Consider the following 15779-nt stretch of genomic DNA (forward strand, 5'->3'; position numbering starts at 1 on the left):
ATGGCGTGTATGTATGTATGTGTGTGTGATTGAAGGAAGCTATTAAACCATGCATGTATGAGTTTCAGCATTAACAGTTTAGGACAGTCACAAGCTGGGAAGTGAAAGAGGTAAGGCCATGGAGCTGGATGCTGCAAAAAGCAGCCGGTCAAGTAAATTTTGAGGAAACACATGCAAACCGTCAGATGCTAGTTCCCACCCAAACTGAATGTATTAACATATTTGTTATATTTAACATCATTTACACAACCTGATGTGCATTTGTCTTGGAATATTCTCATTAAGGAGACAAAAAGACTAAACATGTAAAAAATTACAATAACAAAGAAGCAAAAATTAATAAATTACAACAATGCACCCCTAACAAGAACAAAACTGAGAAAAAAAATTAAAGAGAAACCATTGACTTTGAACAGAAAATTGAACAGTTTTGTGTATTTAACTTCACACCAACGGAAAGAGAAAGATACCTGGAGCAGGATCGTTAGAGGAATACAAAATATTTCCCTGAAGACTGATCTTGTCTCGTACATAAATGTTATTTATTTGTTTCCTCAAAAGGTTGGGTACAAATGAAGCACTTAGGGTGGTCTTTCCGTTTCACCTTGTGCACCTCCTGGAAGAGGAGGAGGAGGAGGAGGAGGAGGAGGAGGAGGAGGAGGAGGAGGTTGTTCAGAGCAGAAAGAGAATTCTTGAAAGGGTCTCAACTGGACAGGAACTTTTAGGAGTACAACGTCAACAAGCTTCTCAGTGATAACTGCAGCATCAAATTTCTGCAAAGACCAAGACAGGCGGGTTACAGTCTGTGGTGAGTCTACCATGTTAGAGAGGGAATGTGATTGCTCACCTGGCATGGCTTCTATGGGTTGATTAGAGGAATGCAGGGAGTTTATGGGCGTCCCCCTGTCCTCAAAAGCTACCTTGGTCCCATCTGTGCTCCCGTCACAGCTGATTAAAACCTGGTTACAGTCCTCTGACTCAATGAGAGGCCGGCTTTTGGAATGGACATTAACATCAATGAGATCCTCGAAGCTCCACTGGTTTGACTTCCCGTTGAGACTTGAGACCAACCCTGATTTGGTGGAGTCCTGCTCGTTCAGGAACTCCGAGTTCTCAACAAGATTCCCTTTAGGGACGGGGCTGCAGAGACAGGAGTAGGACTTAACAGAAGGGATAATGAGAACACGAGCAAGGCTCAACTTTGCTGAATGTAAAACGTGTTTAAATTCATGAAGTTCAATAAAAAGAATTAGTTAAAAAACACATTTCTTTAATGATGATCAAAAGTATCATTTTACTTCTAATTTTTCCAAAGAAGACATCCAGTGATAGTATTCACTTTTGTTCATTGCTGCACATGGAAAAGGAAGTAGCCGTGTTTCCACCGTAAGAGTTCCAGGGAATTTCTAGGAGGGCGGGTTGGTGGTTCAGTCCTCTCAGCTGTTGTTTCTCCATACAAAATCAGCTCTTTCAGGACTTTCCTAAGACTGCTAAGAGTGACATCACTGATTGGCACCAAAAGGCATCCATGTTTTATTCCGTCAAAGTACGCCGTCATTTAATGCATTCAGGAGAGAGACTGTGTGACGTAAAAAGCTCTGTAGCAGACCACAAAGCAGCAAAAATTACAACATTGTGGGGGGGGGGGGGGGGGGGGGGGGTTTCTGCCACAATTTTTGGTGTTGGGAGTTTATTAACGGCTATTTTAAAACGGTGTGAAAATTGCTTAGTTTCTTTTTCTGCTTTCTGTTTACCAGCAACTCTTCCACTTTTACAAATGCTGGTTGTTTGTCGATGTGTGCTGGTGTAATTTCCTACTGAGTTACAATCAATCAGCACGAGTCAACCACAAGACCCGCCCTCCAACTCTACAAAGTACATAACCAAGTTCAGGTACTCGTTTGGTCCCTGAGAGTAGTTCTCCAAGACCAGCCTGGTGGAATGGAGTAATATGCATGCTGCAAAGGTCTGGTAAAATCTGGTAAAATTACCCAGAAGCTCTGATAGTACAAATGGGCCAAAGCTCTTCCAAAATACAAGAACATTTCACATCTACAGATTATCACAAGCACTTTCCCAATCAACTGAAGGGATCTGTTGTCTTCATACCTTCCTGCTTGAATCTCATCTGTGTCTGTGCCGTTGTTCTCCTTGTCCTCAGCCTCTGACTGTCCGTTCACACTGCCTACAGGTTCTCCTCGACTCTCCACAGGCTCGTCAGAGAGCACGATGTCTTTGTCGGTCTCTGTGGTGATGTCATCCATTTCAGCTGCAAGGACAATGGACACAGAAAACACTAGTCAGTTTATAAAAATAATGATGTGTATTCGCATTAACCACAGCAAATACAACACTGTTACTGTTCACATGTTACTGATCACATGATCAAATTATGCATGTTATATTACCAAGTTAGGGTAACACTTTACAATAAGGATCCCTTTATTAAAGTTACTTAGTAGGGCTGAACCATCTATCATTTTTGGACCGAAATTGCGATTTCAAACAGTGTGTGTGTGTGTGTGTGTGTGTGTGGGGGGGGGGGGGTACTGTCCAGAGCCGAGCCCAATTCCACAGCTGACAGCTGCACATTTAGGTTATTTTCCCTGTTTCAAGTTTCCACACACAGCGCTGGTAGAGCCGATAATAATGGCACCGTAGGTAAGCGAGGGAGCGTAGTTGAGTGGGGGAGAGAGACTCCTCCCACAACAGAGCAGGTTCAGGCTGATTGCTAAAGCTTGGTTTATGCTTCATCAGCACAAGTGCGGAGTCGTGCACGTTAGTTGACTTGAAAGCTCAACTTCTCTTTTAAAAATGGTTTGAATGTTTCTGATGGCACACGTTAGTTCAAACTAGCTAACGTGTCAGTTTCTCTTTCAATGTGTGAGTCTCTCTCATGGAGCTGACCGCAGCATAAACCAGGCGTTATAGTTTTAGTGAGGAAACATGTGCAGCCAGCTTGCCTTGGTAATGAGGGAAAACTGTCAGCATTATTTGTTATTTAATACATTTGAAAGCTGTTTCTACCTTCAGCTTTCCTCCTTGCATTTTTAAAGAACATTTTTATATAAAGCTCCTCTCTAGATAAAAATCACAATTGCTTCACAATCACAAAAAACAATTAAAAAAAGATAATAATAGGAAAAAATATTAATAGCTTTAACTGTTTTTATTGTATGAGATAGTAAATAATAATGTGAATTATTTGTTGTACTAGATTATAATCGAGACCATCCTTTCACTTAATGTACAGGATGGCTTGACGGGCTAGTGTTGTACCTTTGTTTGCAGAAAATCGTGAACTGAACTGAAATCGCAATTTCTGCTAGAAAAATCACACTCAGTCTTTTCCTAAAATCGCTCAGCCCTATTAGTGCATTATTAAGCATTAATACACCATTAAACAAAGTGTTGTCAACTGCTTTCATGCATTACATAGCATTACTAAACATATTATTTAATGCAGTATTAACTAATGTCCATTACTGAACCTAAGGGTCCAAAATTCATTCAGTAATGATTCATTACGGTTAAGTAATGCTTAGGCATCTATTAAGCATTTAGAAAGTGTTTATAAATGGATAAATGTTCATACTTTACAATAAAGGTCAAATTTTTACTTGGTAATGTTTAACTGCGGTTAGGTAGTGTTTAAATAATGCTTATGAGTCTATTAGGCATTTAGAAAGTGACACATGTTTAGCCTTTACAATAAGGGTCCACAATGAATTCAGTAATCATTAATTATGGTTAGGTAATGCTTAAGTAAAAGCATTTGTTAACACTTTATTTAATGGTTTATTAATCCTAAATAATGCACTAAGTAGCATTAATAAAGGGACCCTTATTGTAAAGTGTTACGCAAGTTGGTTTCTACATCATTAAAGTGTGACAAGTACTTCATATACAAAATAAAAATTCTTCCCAGAAAACATTGTAAGATAAGAAAATGTGTTGATTAGAGAGCTTGTTGCTCTAAGCATCATGAGCCATGAATGATGAATAAATCAGTTATAAACACCAAGGTTACATGAACACAAGAACAGTGAGACACTTACTTTTGGTTTCACCCAACAAGTCTAGACCATCTTCTCCGTCCTCCTGTGAACATTTATCATCGTCTCTCTAACAAAATAAACAACCAGGACATCAGTCAGCAGGGTAACGGTTCAGTAGCCTGGCAAGCCAGACTAAATAAATGTATTATTTAAACTTTGCAAAGCAAGAATTTGTTCTAGTTCACTAGGCTAACAGTTTAGAGCAGTTAGCTCAAACACTGCAGGAACTCACCTTTAAGTCATTTTGTTCTCCTTTTCTAGTTCTTTTCATTATTTCTTCAATTCGCTGAAGTTGGGGGACAAAGGACAGTTTAGAAAGGATTCCTTTCAAATTACAAATACAGATACTGATGAAGCTGATCCAAAGAGACAATTCTGATGAAATAGCTGTTTAAAATTCGACTAAAATTAGTCCATGTGAGTGATACATGAAGTTCCTTTTTGACTTCATACCTTCTTCCTCTCCATCCGTTCTTGCTGGTTCTGCTGCATGATGCGGTCTCTTTCCTGACGGACTCTCTCTGCCTCCTCCAGGGCTTTCGCCTCAGCCTCTTCTCGCTCCTTCTGGAGTTCGGCCTGCTTTATCGCTTCTTCTTCTGCCATTCTCACCCGTTCCTCCTCTGCAAGTCGAGCTTCTTCCTCTTCTTTAATTTTTCTCTCCTCAGCCAGCCTCTTCTCCTCCTCCAGGCGTTTCTGTTGGGCTTCTTCTGCTAAACGCTTCTCCTCTTCTTTTCTCAGCCTGAAGAGTGGTTTGTGGATTAGTGTATTTACAAATCAAAGCATGTACAAGCTGCCAGCCTGAGTGTTGCTGATTCATGCATAATTGCTTAAACTGCTGGAGTAGCCTCACTTCTCCTCTTCCTCCTTCTGTATCCTGAGCTGCTCCTCTCGCTCCTTCTGCTCCCTCATCAGTCTGCGGTTTTCAGCCAGGATCTTGGCGGCCTCAGCAGCTGAGTTAGTGCCCGTCGCAGGCTTAGCGTCTGATGGAGAAGCAAACGCAGAAGATACGTTTACCACTTTCTGACATCATGTCATCACTTTCTCATAGCTGAGGGTCGGGTTTCGGTTCCTTTACTCGACAACATCACAGAGAGAGGACACCAATTGCTGAAAGTCTGCTGAGGGAGAAAGCAGCGCCTTGTGCAGCTTTCACATGATCAAACTTTACTTTCTAGGAACAAAATGATTCCCAGAAGCGTTTAAGTAATGTGATAACATTAAGACCAAAGACTGGATTAACTAAAAAGTACTGCTACTGCTGAACGTTCACTCTAAGTATTTTTGAGGTTATGGTAGACAACTCCTAAACTCACCTTTAATGTTACAGTAATTAATAAAGTTTTCAGGGATTTTCAAGCATTTTCAAAGTAAATGATCACATTTTTCTAGAACCACAATTTAGAGTTAATATACACATTTTAGCTGAAAAGTTGTGAACTTCAACCTTATATTTCCTCTTCCTACCATCATCCTTAACACCCCCATCTTAAAAAGCTGCTTCTTTTGCGTTTCATGCAGGAAGCTAATAGAGGGTTTGGCTCTTGTTTCAAGCATGTTTTGAACTTAAGATTTTCCAGCAAGAGGCCATTAAAGCAGCAAATGCCCGGTGTGCCGTGTCCTTCTGCTCACTGTTCCTTTAGAAGAGACACAAAAACGGAGTTTTTTCACACGAAAACGGATCTTTTTAAAAACTCCGGCCAAAGTGAAGATCTGCGTTTTCTCCGTTTTGGGTGTCTGCGTGTGGACAGACAAAACCAGAGTTTTAAGGTCCGCAACGTCACTTTCCGCGACAAAAAAATGCTGACATCACGTGTGCGACCTGTGTTTACACTAGCCGACAGCATGGATGCCCACAGAGCTGCGCTCGCTTTATCAATTGTCTAAGCGCTTTTTGCTGGTTTGTTTTTGCAAGAGGAATTACTGCTCCTTGCGGAAGACCACAGACGAAGGACGAGGTTAAGAACGGGGGAAGTACTGCCGCCTACAGGTCTGGCATGTCCTTAACAACGTATTTATCCGGGTACGTGTGGACAGAGATTTTATTTTAAACGAGGTGGTGTGGATGCAAGTTTTTGGAGGGGCGGATATTCGTTTTTTAAAAAACCCGGCTACGTGTGGACTAGGCCTTATGTTCTTTATTATGAACTGAGCAGTTAGGAAATCGAGCTCTTTCCCTTAAAACCCCTAAAAACACCTAATTGAAATCCAAGTATTTTGAAGGATTTCAAGCACCTGAGCAAAGCTAGGATGCTTCCAAACATCCCCACTTGCACCGAGCTCACTATGCATTTACAGCACTCACCTGCACAGCCACAACAAAAGCCTGCATTTCTTGCAGTCCACAATACTGTCCACAGGGAGGCAGACACAACCGTACATCCACACATTTAACAGGATGTGACTCCAGCAGGGACTTAATGAATCTCCTGCTCCACAGGCACTTATAGCAGCCAAAGCTGCTGCCACGTCAGTCTGCAGCATGCACATGCACACACACACACACACACAAATGCATTTCATTGTCTGACTATAAGCATAGTGGTGCACTGTTTTTAAACTAAAATAAGTCCCATTTGAAGCAGCTCCAGATTACTGGGAGTTTTAATGAAGTAAAAAGATAAGACATGATGTTTTTACCAGTAGTTTAAATGAGTAGTGTAGATTTATTGTAGACAAATAAGATTTATTGTCACTTAAACACACGTGTAAAATCCAATAACCTTTTTTCTTGATTTAACTTCTGTTTACATATTTTGGTGTAAAAATGTGTTTGGACAGCAGGAACAACACAATGCCACCATGCAGAAACCATTTTTAAAGAGACACTGATTTAGGGCAGAACAATTCTGGAAAATAACATAATTGCAATTTTTTTCTTCAATATTCTAATTGTGATTTAATTCACGATGATTTTCTCAAGGGGCTTTTTCAGATTTTTCAACGAGCAGAAGCAAAATAAACCTAAGTAATAGGGCTGAACGATCTATCGTTTTTGGACCGAAATTGCGATTTCAAACAGCAAGAACACGTGACCGTCAAAGCTGCATTTTGACTGATCCAGGATCAGTTGTGTAACTTTTTTTTTTTTTTTACATCCGGGGTTTTCCCCCCGTGTTATGGCGGTGGCAAAAGCCAGCGCGGAGGGTACCATTCAGAGACGAGCCCAACTCCACAGCTGCATGTTCAGGTTATTTTCCCTGTTTTATGTTCCCACACACAGCGCTGCTAGAGCCAATAATAATGGTGACGTAGGTGAGCCCGGGTCAGAGAGAGAGAGACTCGTCCCACAACGGAGCAGGTTCAGGCTGATTTCTAAAGCTTGGTTTATACTTCAACAGCACGAGTGTGGAGTCATGCACGTTAGTTGACTTGAAAGCTCAACTTGTCTTTTAAAAATGGTTTGAATGTTTCTGATGGTGCACGTTAGTTCAAACTAGCTAAGGTCTCAGAATGTGTGCATCTCTCTCACGGAACTGACGTTAGCGAGGAAAAACTATCAGACGGCTTCAAAAAACGTGCAGCCGGCCAGCCTTGGTAATGCAGGGAAAACTGTGTGCATTTTTTTTTATTTAATACATTTAAAAGCCATTTCTATCTAACGATTGCCTCCATGCATTTTTAGAGTAGAACATGTTATATAAAGCTCCTCTCTAGATAAAAATCACAATTTGCTTTGCAAACGCATACAAAAAAGATACTAATGGGAGAAAATATTAATAGCTTTAACTGTTTTTATTGTATGATTAAATAGTAAATATTAATGTGAATGATTTGTTGTACTAGATTGGAAACTAGACCATCTTTTCACTTAATCTACAGGATGGCTTGGCAGGCTAGTGTTGGATCTTTGTTTGCAGAAAATCGTGAACTGAACTGAAATCGCAATTTCTGGTAGAAAAATTGCAATTCAATCCTTTCCTAAAATCGTTCACCCCTACTATGTAACTTGAACTGAATATAAACAAATTTATACATCTACATATTTATCTACATATCTTATCAACAAGTTTATTTGTCTACATAAAAATTCACAAGTAAAGGTGCAATGCTGTGCAGCCAGGAGCACATCCCTTGAAGGAGCATAGGTATTAGCATCAATTGTGAAAATGTATTTGCAGGAACGAAGTGTGTCCTGTTTACTGAAGTCTTTTGTGTTTAGTTTTTGACGTCTTGTCCATGCAGAGCTTCCACAGTTCAGTTACATCCATAGGTGCTAGTCATAATACTCAGTGGAGTTAAAAGTCTCATGGTTTTCTAGCTTTACTAAAATGTACTTATTTGACTGATGGCAGTTTTTACTTTTTATTAGACTCTAAATGTAATCAGTTGGCATGTTCCTAATTCATAATTTGTAAGAATGTAATCGGCAATATTAGCATTAGCATCCCTTATGGATTTTCCCATGACTATTAGCATTGTGCTAACCACTCATTGCCAGTCAAATCGCAGCCTTTGCAATTAGAAATTCTCCTTTTGTCACATCGCGATTAATTGCGTATGGCATATGCAATTAATCGTTCAGCCCTACACTGATTGCTTACTTGAATGAGACATGCCGCAGCACAATAATAGGAAGATTCTTCTGTCAGTTCAGAAGTTTGTTTGAATCAGCAAAACTAAAGGATTTATGAGGTTCACAGCTAAGATGCTAAATATTTTATCAAGCAGGGTGCTTGAGTTTCCAAAACAGACCGAATGTCTGGAAGAATCAAAGCAAACATCCTAGTTGCATCACTGTGTGTGAATAATACAATGAATTGAACCACATATTTAATTTCGGACCTTTTAAGGCATCAGCTCACCATCTTTGTCTTTGGTCTTGCAGGAATCGGAGGACAGTGAAGCCACAGCCTGAACAGGACCCAGATCCTTGGATTTGGAGTCCCTCTTTCTGAGGGTTGGGGGCCCAGTTGGCGTGAGAGATGGTTTCTGGATAGGTGGAGGTTTAGCTGATGTTGGCTGAGGAGATGGAGGACGCTGTTTCATTGCAGCTGGTGAAGGTGGACGCATCCTGGGACTTTGCCTGTTAAGAGAAATTATTCAGAGTGATTTGTTTTTGTTTATTGAAAGATTATAAAACCAAAAGCAAGATTGCAACAACCTTTAACAACTCCTTACTTGGTTGCTGCTGGAGACGGGGTTCTCTTTGGCGCTGGATTGGGTGCTGGTGATGGTGAGCGGTTACGTACCAAGGTGGAGGATGGGGAGGCGGGGCGCTGCCCCTGAGGCGATGATAAAGGCTTTTCTTTCTGTACACACACACACACACACACGCACACACACACAAATCATTTTTAACATTCTTTGTAAATCTTGATGCTCCAAGAAGATACTGGTTACTCAAGGTAGAACACGGGTAATACAATGCTAACGTATTCTTGCATCTCATGCATTTTTAAAGCCGGTGTTAAACACGGTGTCAGAAATCAGCTGCAAAGTCAGTGGACATAAAAACACAGGTATATACGACCATGGCCTTTTCTAATCAGTACGTGTAGCATCTGTGTTTGACACTGTGCTTATGAGAAATAATGACACTCTTACATACTATTCAACAAAAAATACTGAGGAATAAGTAGAACAATAAACCAATGGTGTGTGACAATAACGCCCTACTTTAAAACGGTTTGATCATTTGAAGAAAAAAAAAAGAATAGTAACACAGGCAGCTTAGAAGTGATATTATACATTTTCTCAATAGGAAAATTAAAGAAACAACAACAAAAATAAAAAAATATTAAAAAAAAAATAGAAAGAAACTGGGGGTGAACTTTAAAATTTTTTAAACGTTCTGACTCAAGAGCAGATCCGGCTTTTTAATCTTAAGAAATGAGACCCATTTGTCCTTGAAATGGAAGTACACATTTAAATTATCTTTAGTACTCTATGAACACCAATCCTTAACTGTTCTACAGGAGGGCAGGGCCACACAACACCCTACTGATGTCAACAAGCACAGTAACATGAACTGTACTGACAGGTTAACATCTAAATAAGTGCAACAATTCTATGTTGTTTGCTTTTAAACAAGATTTGCTTTTAATGCCCTAAAACAGCAGTTCTCAAACGTTTCAGCTTCAGATACACAAAATAGCAACTGACAAGACAAGAAATGCACCGAAAATTCAGCCACCAAAAATGACCCAAAAGAGCATTTTCTGTTTTCAGCAAAAACACCTAAATCACCGAAACAACACAGCCAAAACTGGCCGTCAGGAGAATATCATTTCTTATGGTTTTTAACAATTATGCAAGAAATGTAGCTTCAGCAATTAGTTTTCTATTTAATTTTGAATTCTGGAAATCATCTCAAAACCCCCTGTACAGTTCTTGGTCAACCAGAGTGGGGTTTATGTAGTTGTCTGAAAATGTAACACTTAAAAAAAATACAAAAAAAAAAAGCTTGATAATACTGAAAAGTGTGGTCACAATAACCGCGAGGCTACAGTTTCACATCGTGACAACGCTAGATGGGAGTTTATCGCTCTTAAGCCGGGCGTACACTGTGCGACTTTTTCACTTTTTTGAGCCGATTTTCCAGTCGTGCGAGAATCCACGACATCGGGGCGAGTTTTGCGCTGAGCGGTCGTGTAGTGTACAGGGGGTTTCGAGAGGCGATTAACACCACGTGACCAGCTACCGATCAGCAGTCGTGAGCTCGCACAAACTTCTGGCGTGTTTAATATGTCGCTCGTCCCTCGTGAGGGTATCACACTGTTGAAGCGGCGCTGCGACCCAAAAAGTATCAGAACCGCTCACGGCGCATGCGCAATCCTGCATCAACGCCGCTCGCTATTTCCCTAAAAAGACACGCTGTTCGTTTTTGTTTCTACACGTTTTTTTTACTCACAAAGATTGTCAAGAAAGCGTGTTTGTCGTGTTCATGTCAAATTAAACTGATCACAAAACACAGATTTACTTTCATTATTTCATTTTCCTCATCCAACCCCATAAATCCCTGTGTGTCCTCCTGCAGCACTCCCAAAGGACAACAGGCAAAACAAGACAAAAAAGTCTGACGTGTTGTGTAAAAACTGCTATTTTTAGCATATGTTTTAGGGCCGACGTGTTGCTACCAGACGTACAGTGTGAGCAGTCAGATCGCAACCGAGAACTGGGTCTTGCAGTGTGAGCACATGACTAGTGAGGTCTGCCCTGCGAGGAAGTCGTAGTTTGAGCTGAAGCTGAGTGCTACGAGTGAAAAAGTCGCACAGTGTCCGCCCAGCTTAAGACTCATGTGCACAACAGAACTCCTTCAGAAACAGCTCTTTCACTCCTGCAGAGTAGGACAGCAGTGTGCATGGCCCTCACAAGTGGCTCAGGGCCAATACTGTGAGTTATATGTAATGTAGAAGATGGTAGAAATGCTTGACACTGAAATAATTCCACTCAAGTTTCATGCAACTACAGAGCAATACATGAAGCTGTGAATTCTGATCCTCTCCCACTGTGGGTGTAAAAGGGAGAGAGGACAATTGAATGGTGAGAAAAGTCAGAGGCTGCAGATCAGGATTCATGGTCAGGGTGGAGTCTGCTTTGCATGGCCTCATCAGTCCATAATCAGGCCACTGTGGATCGCTTTGTCTCATGCCATTACAATGAAGCCCTTCACACCAGAGAGGAGGATGAGGATCTGCAGATTATAGGAAGGAGCCAGGCACCATGGGCCACCAACTCAGAACACACAGAAAAGAGTTGTGTAACGCAGTAGCAACAATTACACCAAAGTAAAAACACATTTAACATATGAGTGACCAAGAATGTTTTAGAGCACAGGAGGAGCTGTATTTCCCTATGGTTAGCATCCCACAGAGGTACTTTGACAGGCAAATGTAGTTAGACGTGCATATAAATCACAGACTGTCCTGCTTTCTTTTTTACTGGGTGTGATCCAGTTTCAGTGTAGAAAAGCAGACATCTGCTGTAATGACAAGGTAAACCCCAACCAGCCTCTGCAAAATCAACTGTTACCAGAAAAAATTAATAAAATGCAATCAAAAATGTCTACCAGAGAAATAAAAGCAAAATATTCAGATTCAGAATTATTTCCTGCAACATTTCTATTTGTTTCCATTGCATTTCACTGTGTACACACGCACACACGCACACACACACACACACACACACACACACACACACACACACACACACACACACACACACACACACACACACACACACACACACACACACACACACACACACACACACACACACACACACTGTGTTGAGTGAAGCCGAGTTAAATTTTATGGTTAAAATCTCATTCAGGTTACTCTCATCAGCAAACACATCTAAACAACGAACAGGTTTAAAGTGTTTCATCAAAAACAAAATGAGCTGTAATGCTATTAAAGTAACTCACTTTTAAAAAGTTAATTTGAATTCGGAATAAAATGGTTTATTTGCTGACATTGGAAACCATTAGACTTCCCACCTGAGAAGGGTCGAGGGCTTCACTGGCCGATTTGGAAGTGGTCATGCCGCTCTTCTGTCGGTCAATGCTGCGGCTGCGTACGGGTCCACGAGATGGGTGCAGGGGACTGGCAGATGCTGAACGAGGACACAGGTGACACTCTGGTAAAGGACACAGTCATCCCAGGACCAGGGCAGCACAACCAGTAGGAGGAGGGAGAAGCAACCGAAATGGGCAGCAAAGCAGCGAAAACAGCAACGAGGGAGGATGAAATAAGGATGGATTGGGAGACAAAGGCAGAGTAAGGAGAGAAAATGAAGAGTGGAGAGGGGATAGATTGTTGGAAATTGCAGGAAAGTGTTTTTGTGACGGGGGAGGGGAGCACACAAAAAGCACTTTGTTAGATATAGCACTTTATGCAGGCAGGTTGAGTTCTAATAGCTAAGCAAATGAATGGAGAACGCATCAATCTGACAAAAACACCAAACGCCCTGCTTCCTCCACAACATGGATCTGAACACCAAACCCTACACAACACCACAGTCAAATGCTACAAACACAACACACACACACACACACACACACACACACACACACACACACACACACACACACACACACACACACACACACACACACACACACACACACACACACACACACACACACACACACACATTTCAAAACTATATTAGTACGCCGAACACACACACTGTGCCACTTCTTGTTTCTCCATTATGCAACAATAAGTGAGAAATGAGGCCTTTGAGCACTTCCTACTGTTATGATGTTCAGCTTCATTATTATGAGACAGAAAACATGTTGCAACCTATGTGGTGCTGATGACTTTTTAAAAAATGCCATTACATGAACAAGCACCAGAGGAAATAGTGTTGTTCTCCATGTTGCTGTGTCAGATTGAGGGATTAGCCTTCATAATCCAGACCTCAGCAACTCTTCCTGCTCCAAACGTGCTCAGTACTTCACTGACTACACGCTGAGCTGCAGAGGTGACTAAAACGTAGCCTGTCACGAGCTTCAGTTGGATGAGTCATGTTTCAGCTTAGGCTATACTTAGCAGCAGATCTATCACTGTTAATGGGTTCATAAAGGCTTGTCAATAAACACCACAACCTAAAACAAACACTAGCAAAACTCTGCAGCTTTGGAGAGAGCCACGGAGACACGCAGGGTCATAATCACTCTTGATTCTCTAATGAGACACATAAATGGATTTAATGCATGTATAATATCAGCATTTAATTTGGTTTAGCTAAACTGCCTGAAGTCACTAGAAATGTTTCACAACTAGAACACATTCTCAACAGTCTCAGTCAGATGTAACAGTGGGTAAGCAGCTTAAGAGTAAATCGCTCAGCATGGACTATGAGGCTCCTCAGATGGAAACACTCGTGGCTACGTCGCCTGTACCGCCCAACGTCACAAATGGCTGATTGTTAAAGATGTGTGAGTGAGCGTGAGTGGAACAATGTTTGTTGATATTTACTGACCATGTCTAACTCTCTGAAATGACTGTAAATACATGAACAGCTGATCAACACAGGTTTTTCCAAAGAGTGGGATGTAAACCGGTTTCTGTAAGTCAACTAGCAACAAGGAAATGAGAAATTCTTCCAAAAGCATAGCAATGGGGCTAATTCATGTTAATGATGATACTGAAGATGTGTTTAGCATGAAGGACGTGTTTAGACATCCTTCCTCTGTCAAGGTCTCCTTGGCGGAGTTTACCTGGAGAATCTGTTCCTTCAGCGGACAGGGCAGCGGCGCTCTTGCTCCTAGCTAGTGAGGCTTGGGTGGGGGTGAGGAGGCGACTAAGGACTCCTTCATCCACAGTACTGGCCGGTGGCCTGCGGGCTACGCAGCCACAAATTTCCCGAAAAACAGGAGAGAAGAAAAAAGAACACCAAGAAGGAAGGAGAGGATAAAAATGAACAAAAAGAAAAGGTCACCATGTGATTCAACAGGAAAGAGTCAATGTAAAGAACCACAGGCTACAGCTCTGTAGTTAAAACATGGCTTCCTCATCAACTCTCCATGTCCTTTTGCTTTTGGAGAGGCAGAGTTAATAAAGGTCACCATGACTAAGTACAGAGATAAACGTGTTAACTGAATGGAATTAAACCAGCAGTCAAAACAGACAATAAAGTCAAATCAGTGGTTTCTGGAGGCAGAGGAAAGAGGGCTGATGGGAAAAACAAACCATTAGTTATTTCAAAGATAGAGGGTCAATACTATGGTCTGAGAAGTGAAACTGTGATAGGGAGACTGTGAACGTGCAATAGTCATTTAGTTTCTGCTGTAGGAGGTGGTTTCAGTGGTCGAGTCAAACACCACAACTTCTGAGAAGGTCATTATGATGGACCTTTATCCTACAGCAGAAATAAAGAATTTTGCTTTCATCAAATGGAGAGAAGGTCCAAATTACCCATTAGAACCGTTCTACAGATGATAAATTACACCAGGTGGAGTTTTAGAGCTGATGAGTTGGGTTTATTAAGGGCTAGCTCCTGAAGGCAGAATGCTGATTTCTGCTTCCCTTTGCAGCTCTTTTCTGAAGCAGCATCTGCTAGTGACAGACCGAGTTATGTTCAGTGATGACTGGAAACCATGACAGAATGTTGTCCTGAATCCAAGTAAAATTCTTTTTTCTTTGCCTTTTTCTAGCCGGGGACAGAGATAAATAAAAAGAGTAAATAAACTTTATGAATACAGATGTAAGGTTCTATTTAATATCTGTAATAGGTGATGTGGAGTAGGTCAACCACACAGGAAACAAATATACAAGACAGGAACACAACAATTTCATTAGTAGGAAAAGTTGGTGACTGAGCTGCAGAACAAACAAAAGCAGTCATGGTTAATTGCAACAAAAAAGACTTTTCTATTATCCTTTCTGTGCCCTCCTGCTCCTGTGAGGATGGCACTGACACACTACGCTGAAGCCAGGGCAAGTTATATTCAGCGATAACGTCATCTTGAAGACAACCAACGTTTTCAGGCAACAGGACAATAAATGGTGTTAAAGCTGACAGAACACAGCGAGGAAAGGAGGTCATGGAAAACACGGCACAGGGCTGGATCTGTTAGATAGTTACATTTAGCCAGCACATCAAAGTTGAAGAGTTCAGACATAAACAGCCTATGCAATTAGGAATTTGTGAGCTTCCAATGAGAAAGAACTTGAATAGAAAAAAGTAAGCCAGTTAAAAGAGAAAAAAGCATGAAATCTGGTACATTTAAATGAGATCAATGAGCATTACTCCATAAAGCTCCGAGAGCAGAAA

General features: G+C 41.1%; 1 protein-coding gene across 16 annotated transcripts in view; it reads right to left on the reverse strand.

Annotated features, from left to right (window-relative positions):
• Nucleotides 1-563: 563 nt before the first annotated feature.
• map7d3 (MAP7 domain containing 3) overlaps nt 564-15779 on the reverse strand; it is a 54927-nt gene continuing 39711 nt past the window's right edge. For 7 of the 16 annotated variants that reach the window (XM_015949456.3, XM_015949448.3, XM_015949380.3 and 4 more), the window contains 11 exons: nt 14224-14349; nt 12496-12635; nt 9177-9307; nt 8861-9081; nt 4909-5038; nt 4512-4797; nt 4291-4344; nt 4059-4125; nt 2110-2269; nt 848-1140; nt 564-773 (listed from right to left, as the gene is read on the reverse strand). In XM_015949456.3, the coding sequence (XP_015804942.3) occupies nt 766-773; nt 848-1140; nt 2110-2269; nt 4059-4125; nt 4291-4344; nt 4512-4797; nt 4909-5038; nt 8861-9081; nt 9177-9307; nt 12496-12635; nt 14224-14349 (1616 nt within the window). In that variant the 3' untranslated portion in view covers nt 564-765. The remainder of the gene's footprint in view (nt 774-847; nt 1141-2109; nt 2270-4058; nt 4126-4290; nt 4345-4511; nt 4798-4908; nt 5039-8860; nt 9082-9176; nt 9308-12495; nt 12636-14223; nt 14350-15779) is intronic. The other 9 variants (XM_054739241.2, XM_054739238.2, XM_054739236.2 and 6 more) reach the window with 3 other exon arrangements.

Source organism: Nothobranchius furzeri, chromosome 1 (assembly GCF_043380555.1).
Source record: "Nothobranchius furzeri strain GRZ-AD chromosome 1, NfurGRZ-RIMD1, whole genome shotgun sequence".
Taxonomy (NCBI): domain Eukaryota; kingdom Metazoa; phylum Chordata; class Actinopteri; order Cyprinodontiformes; family Nothobranchiidae; genus Nothobranchius; species Nothobranchius furzeri.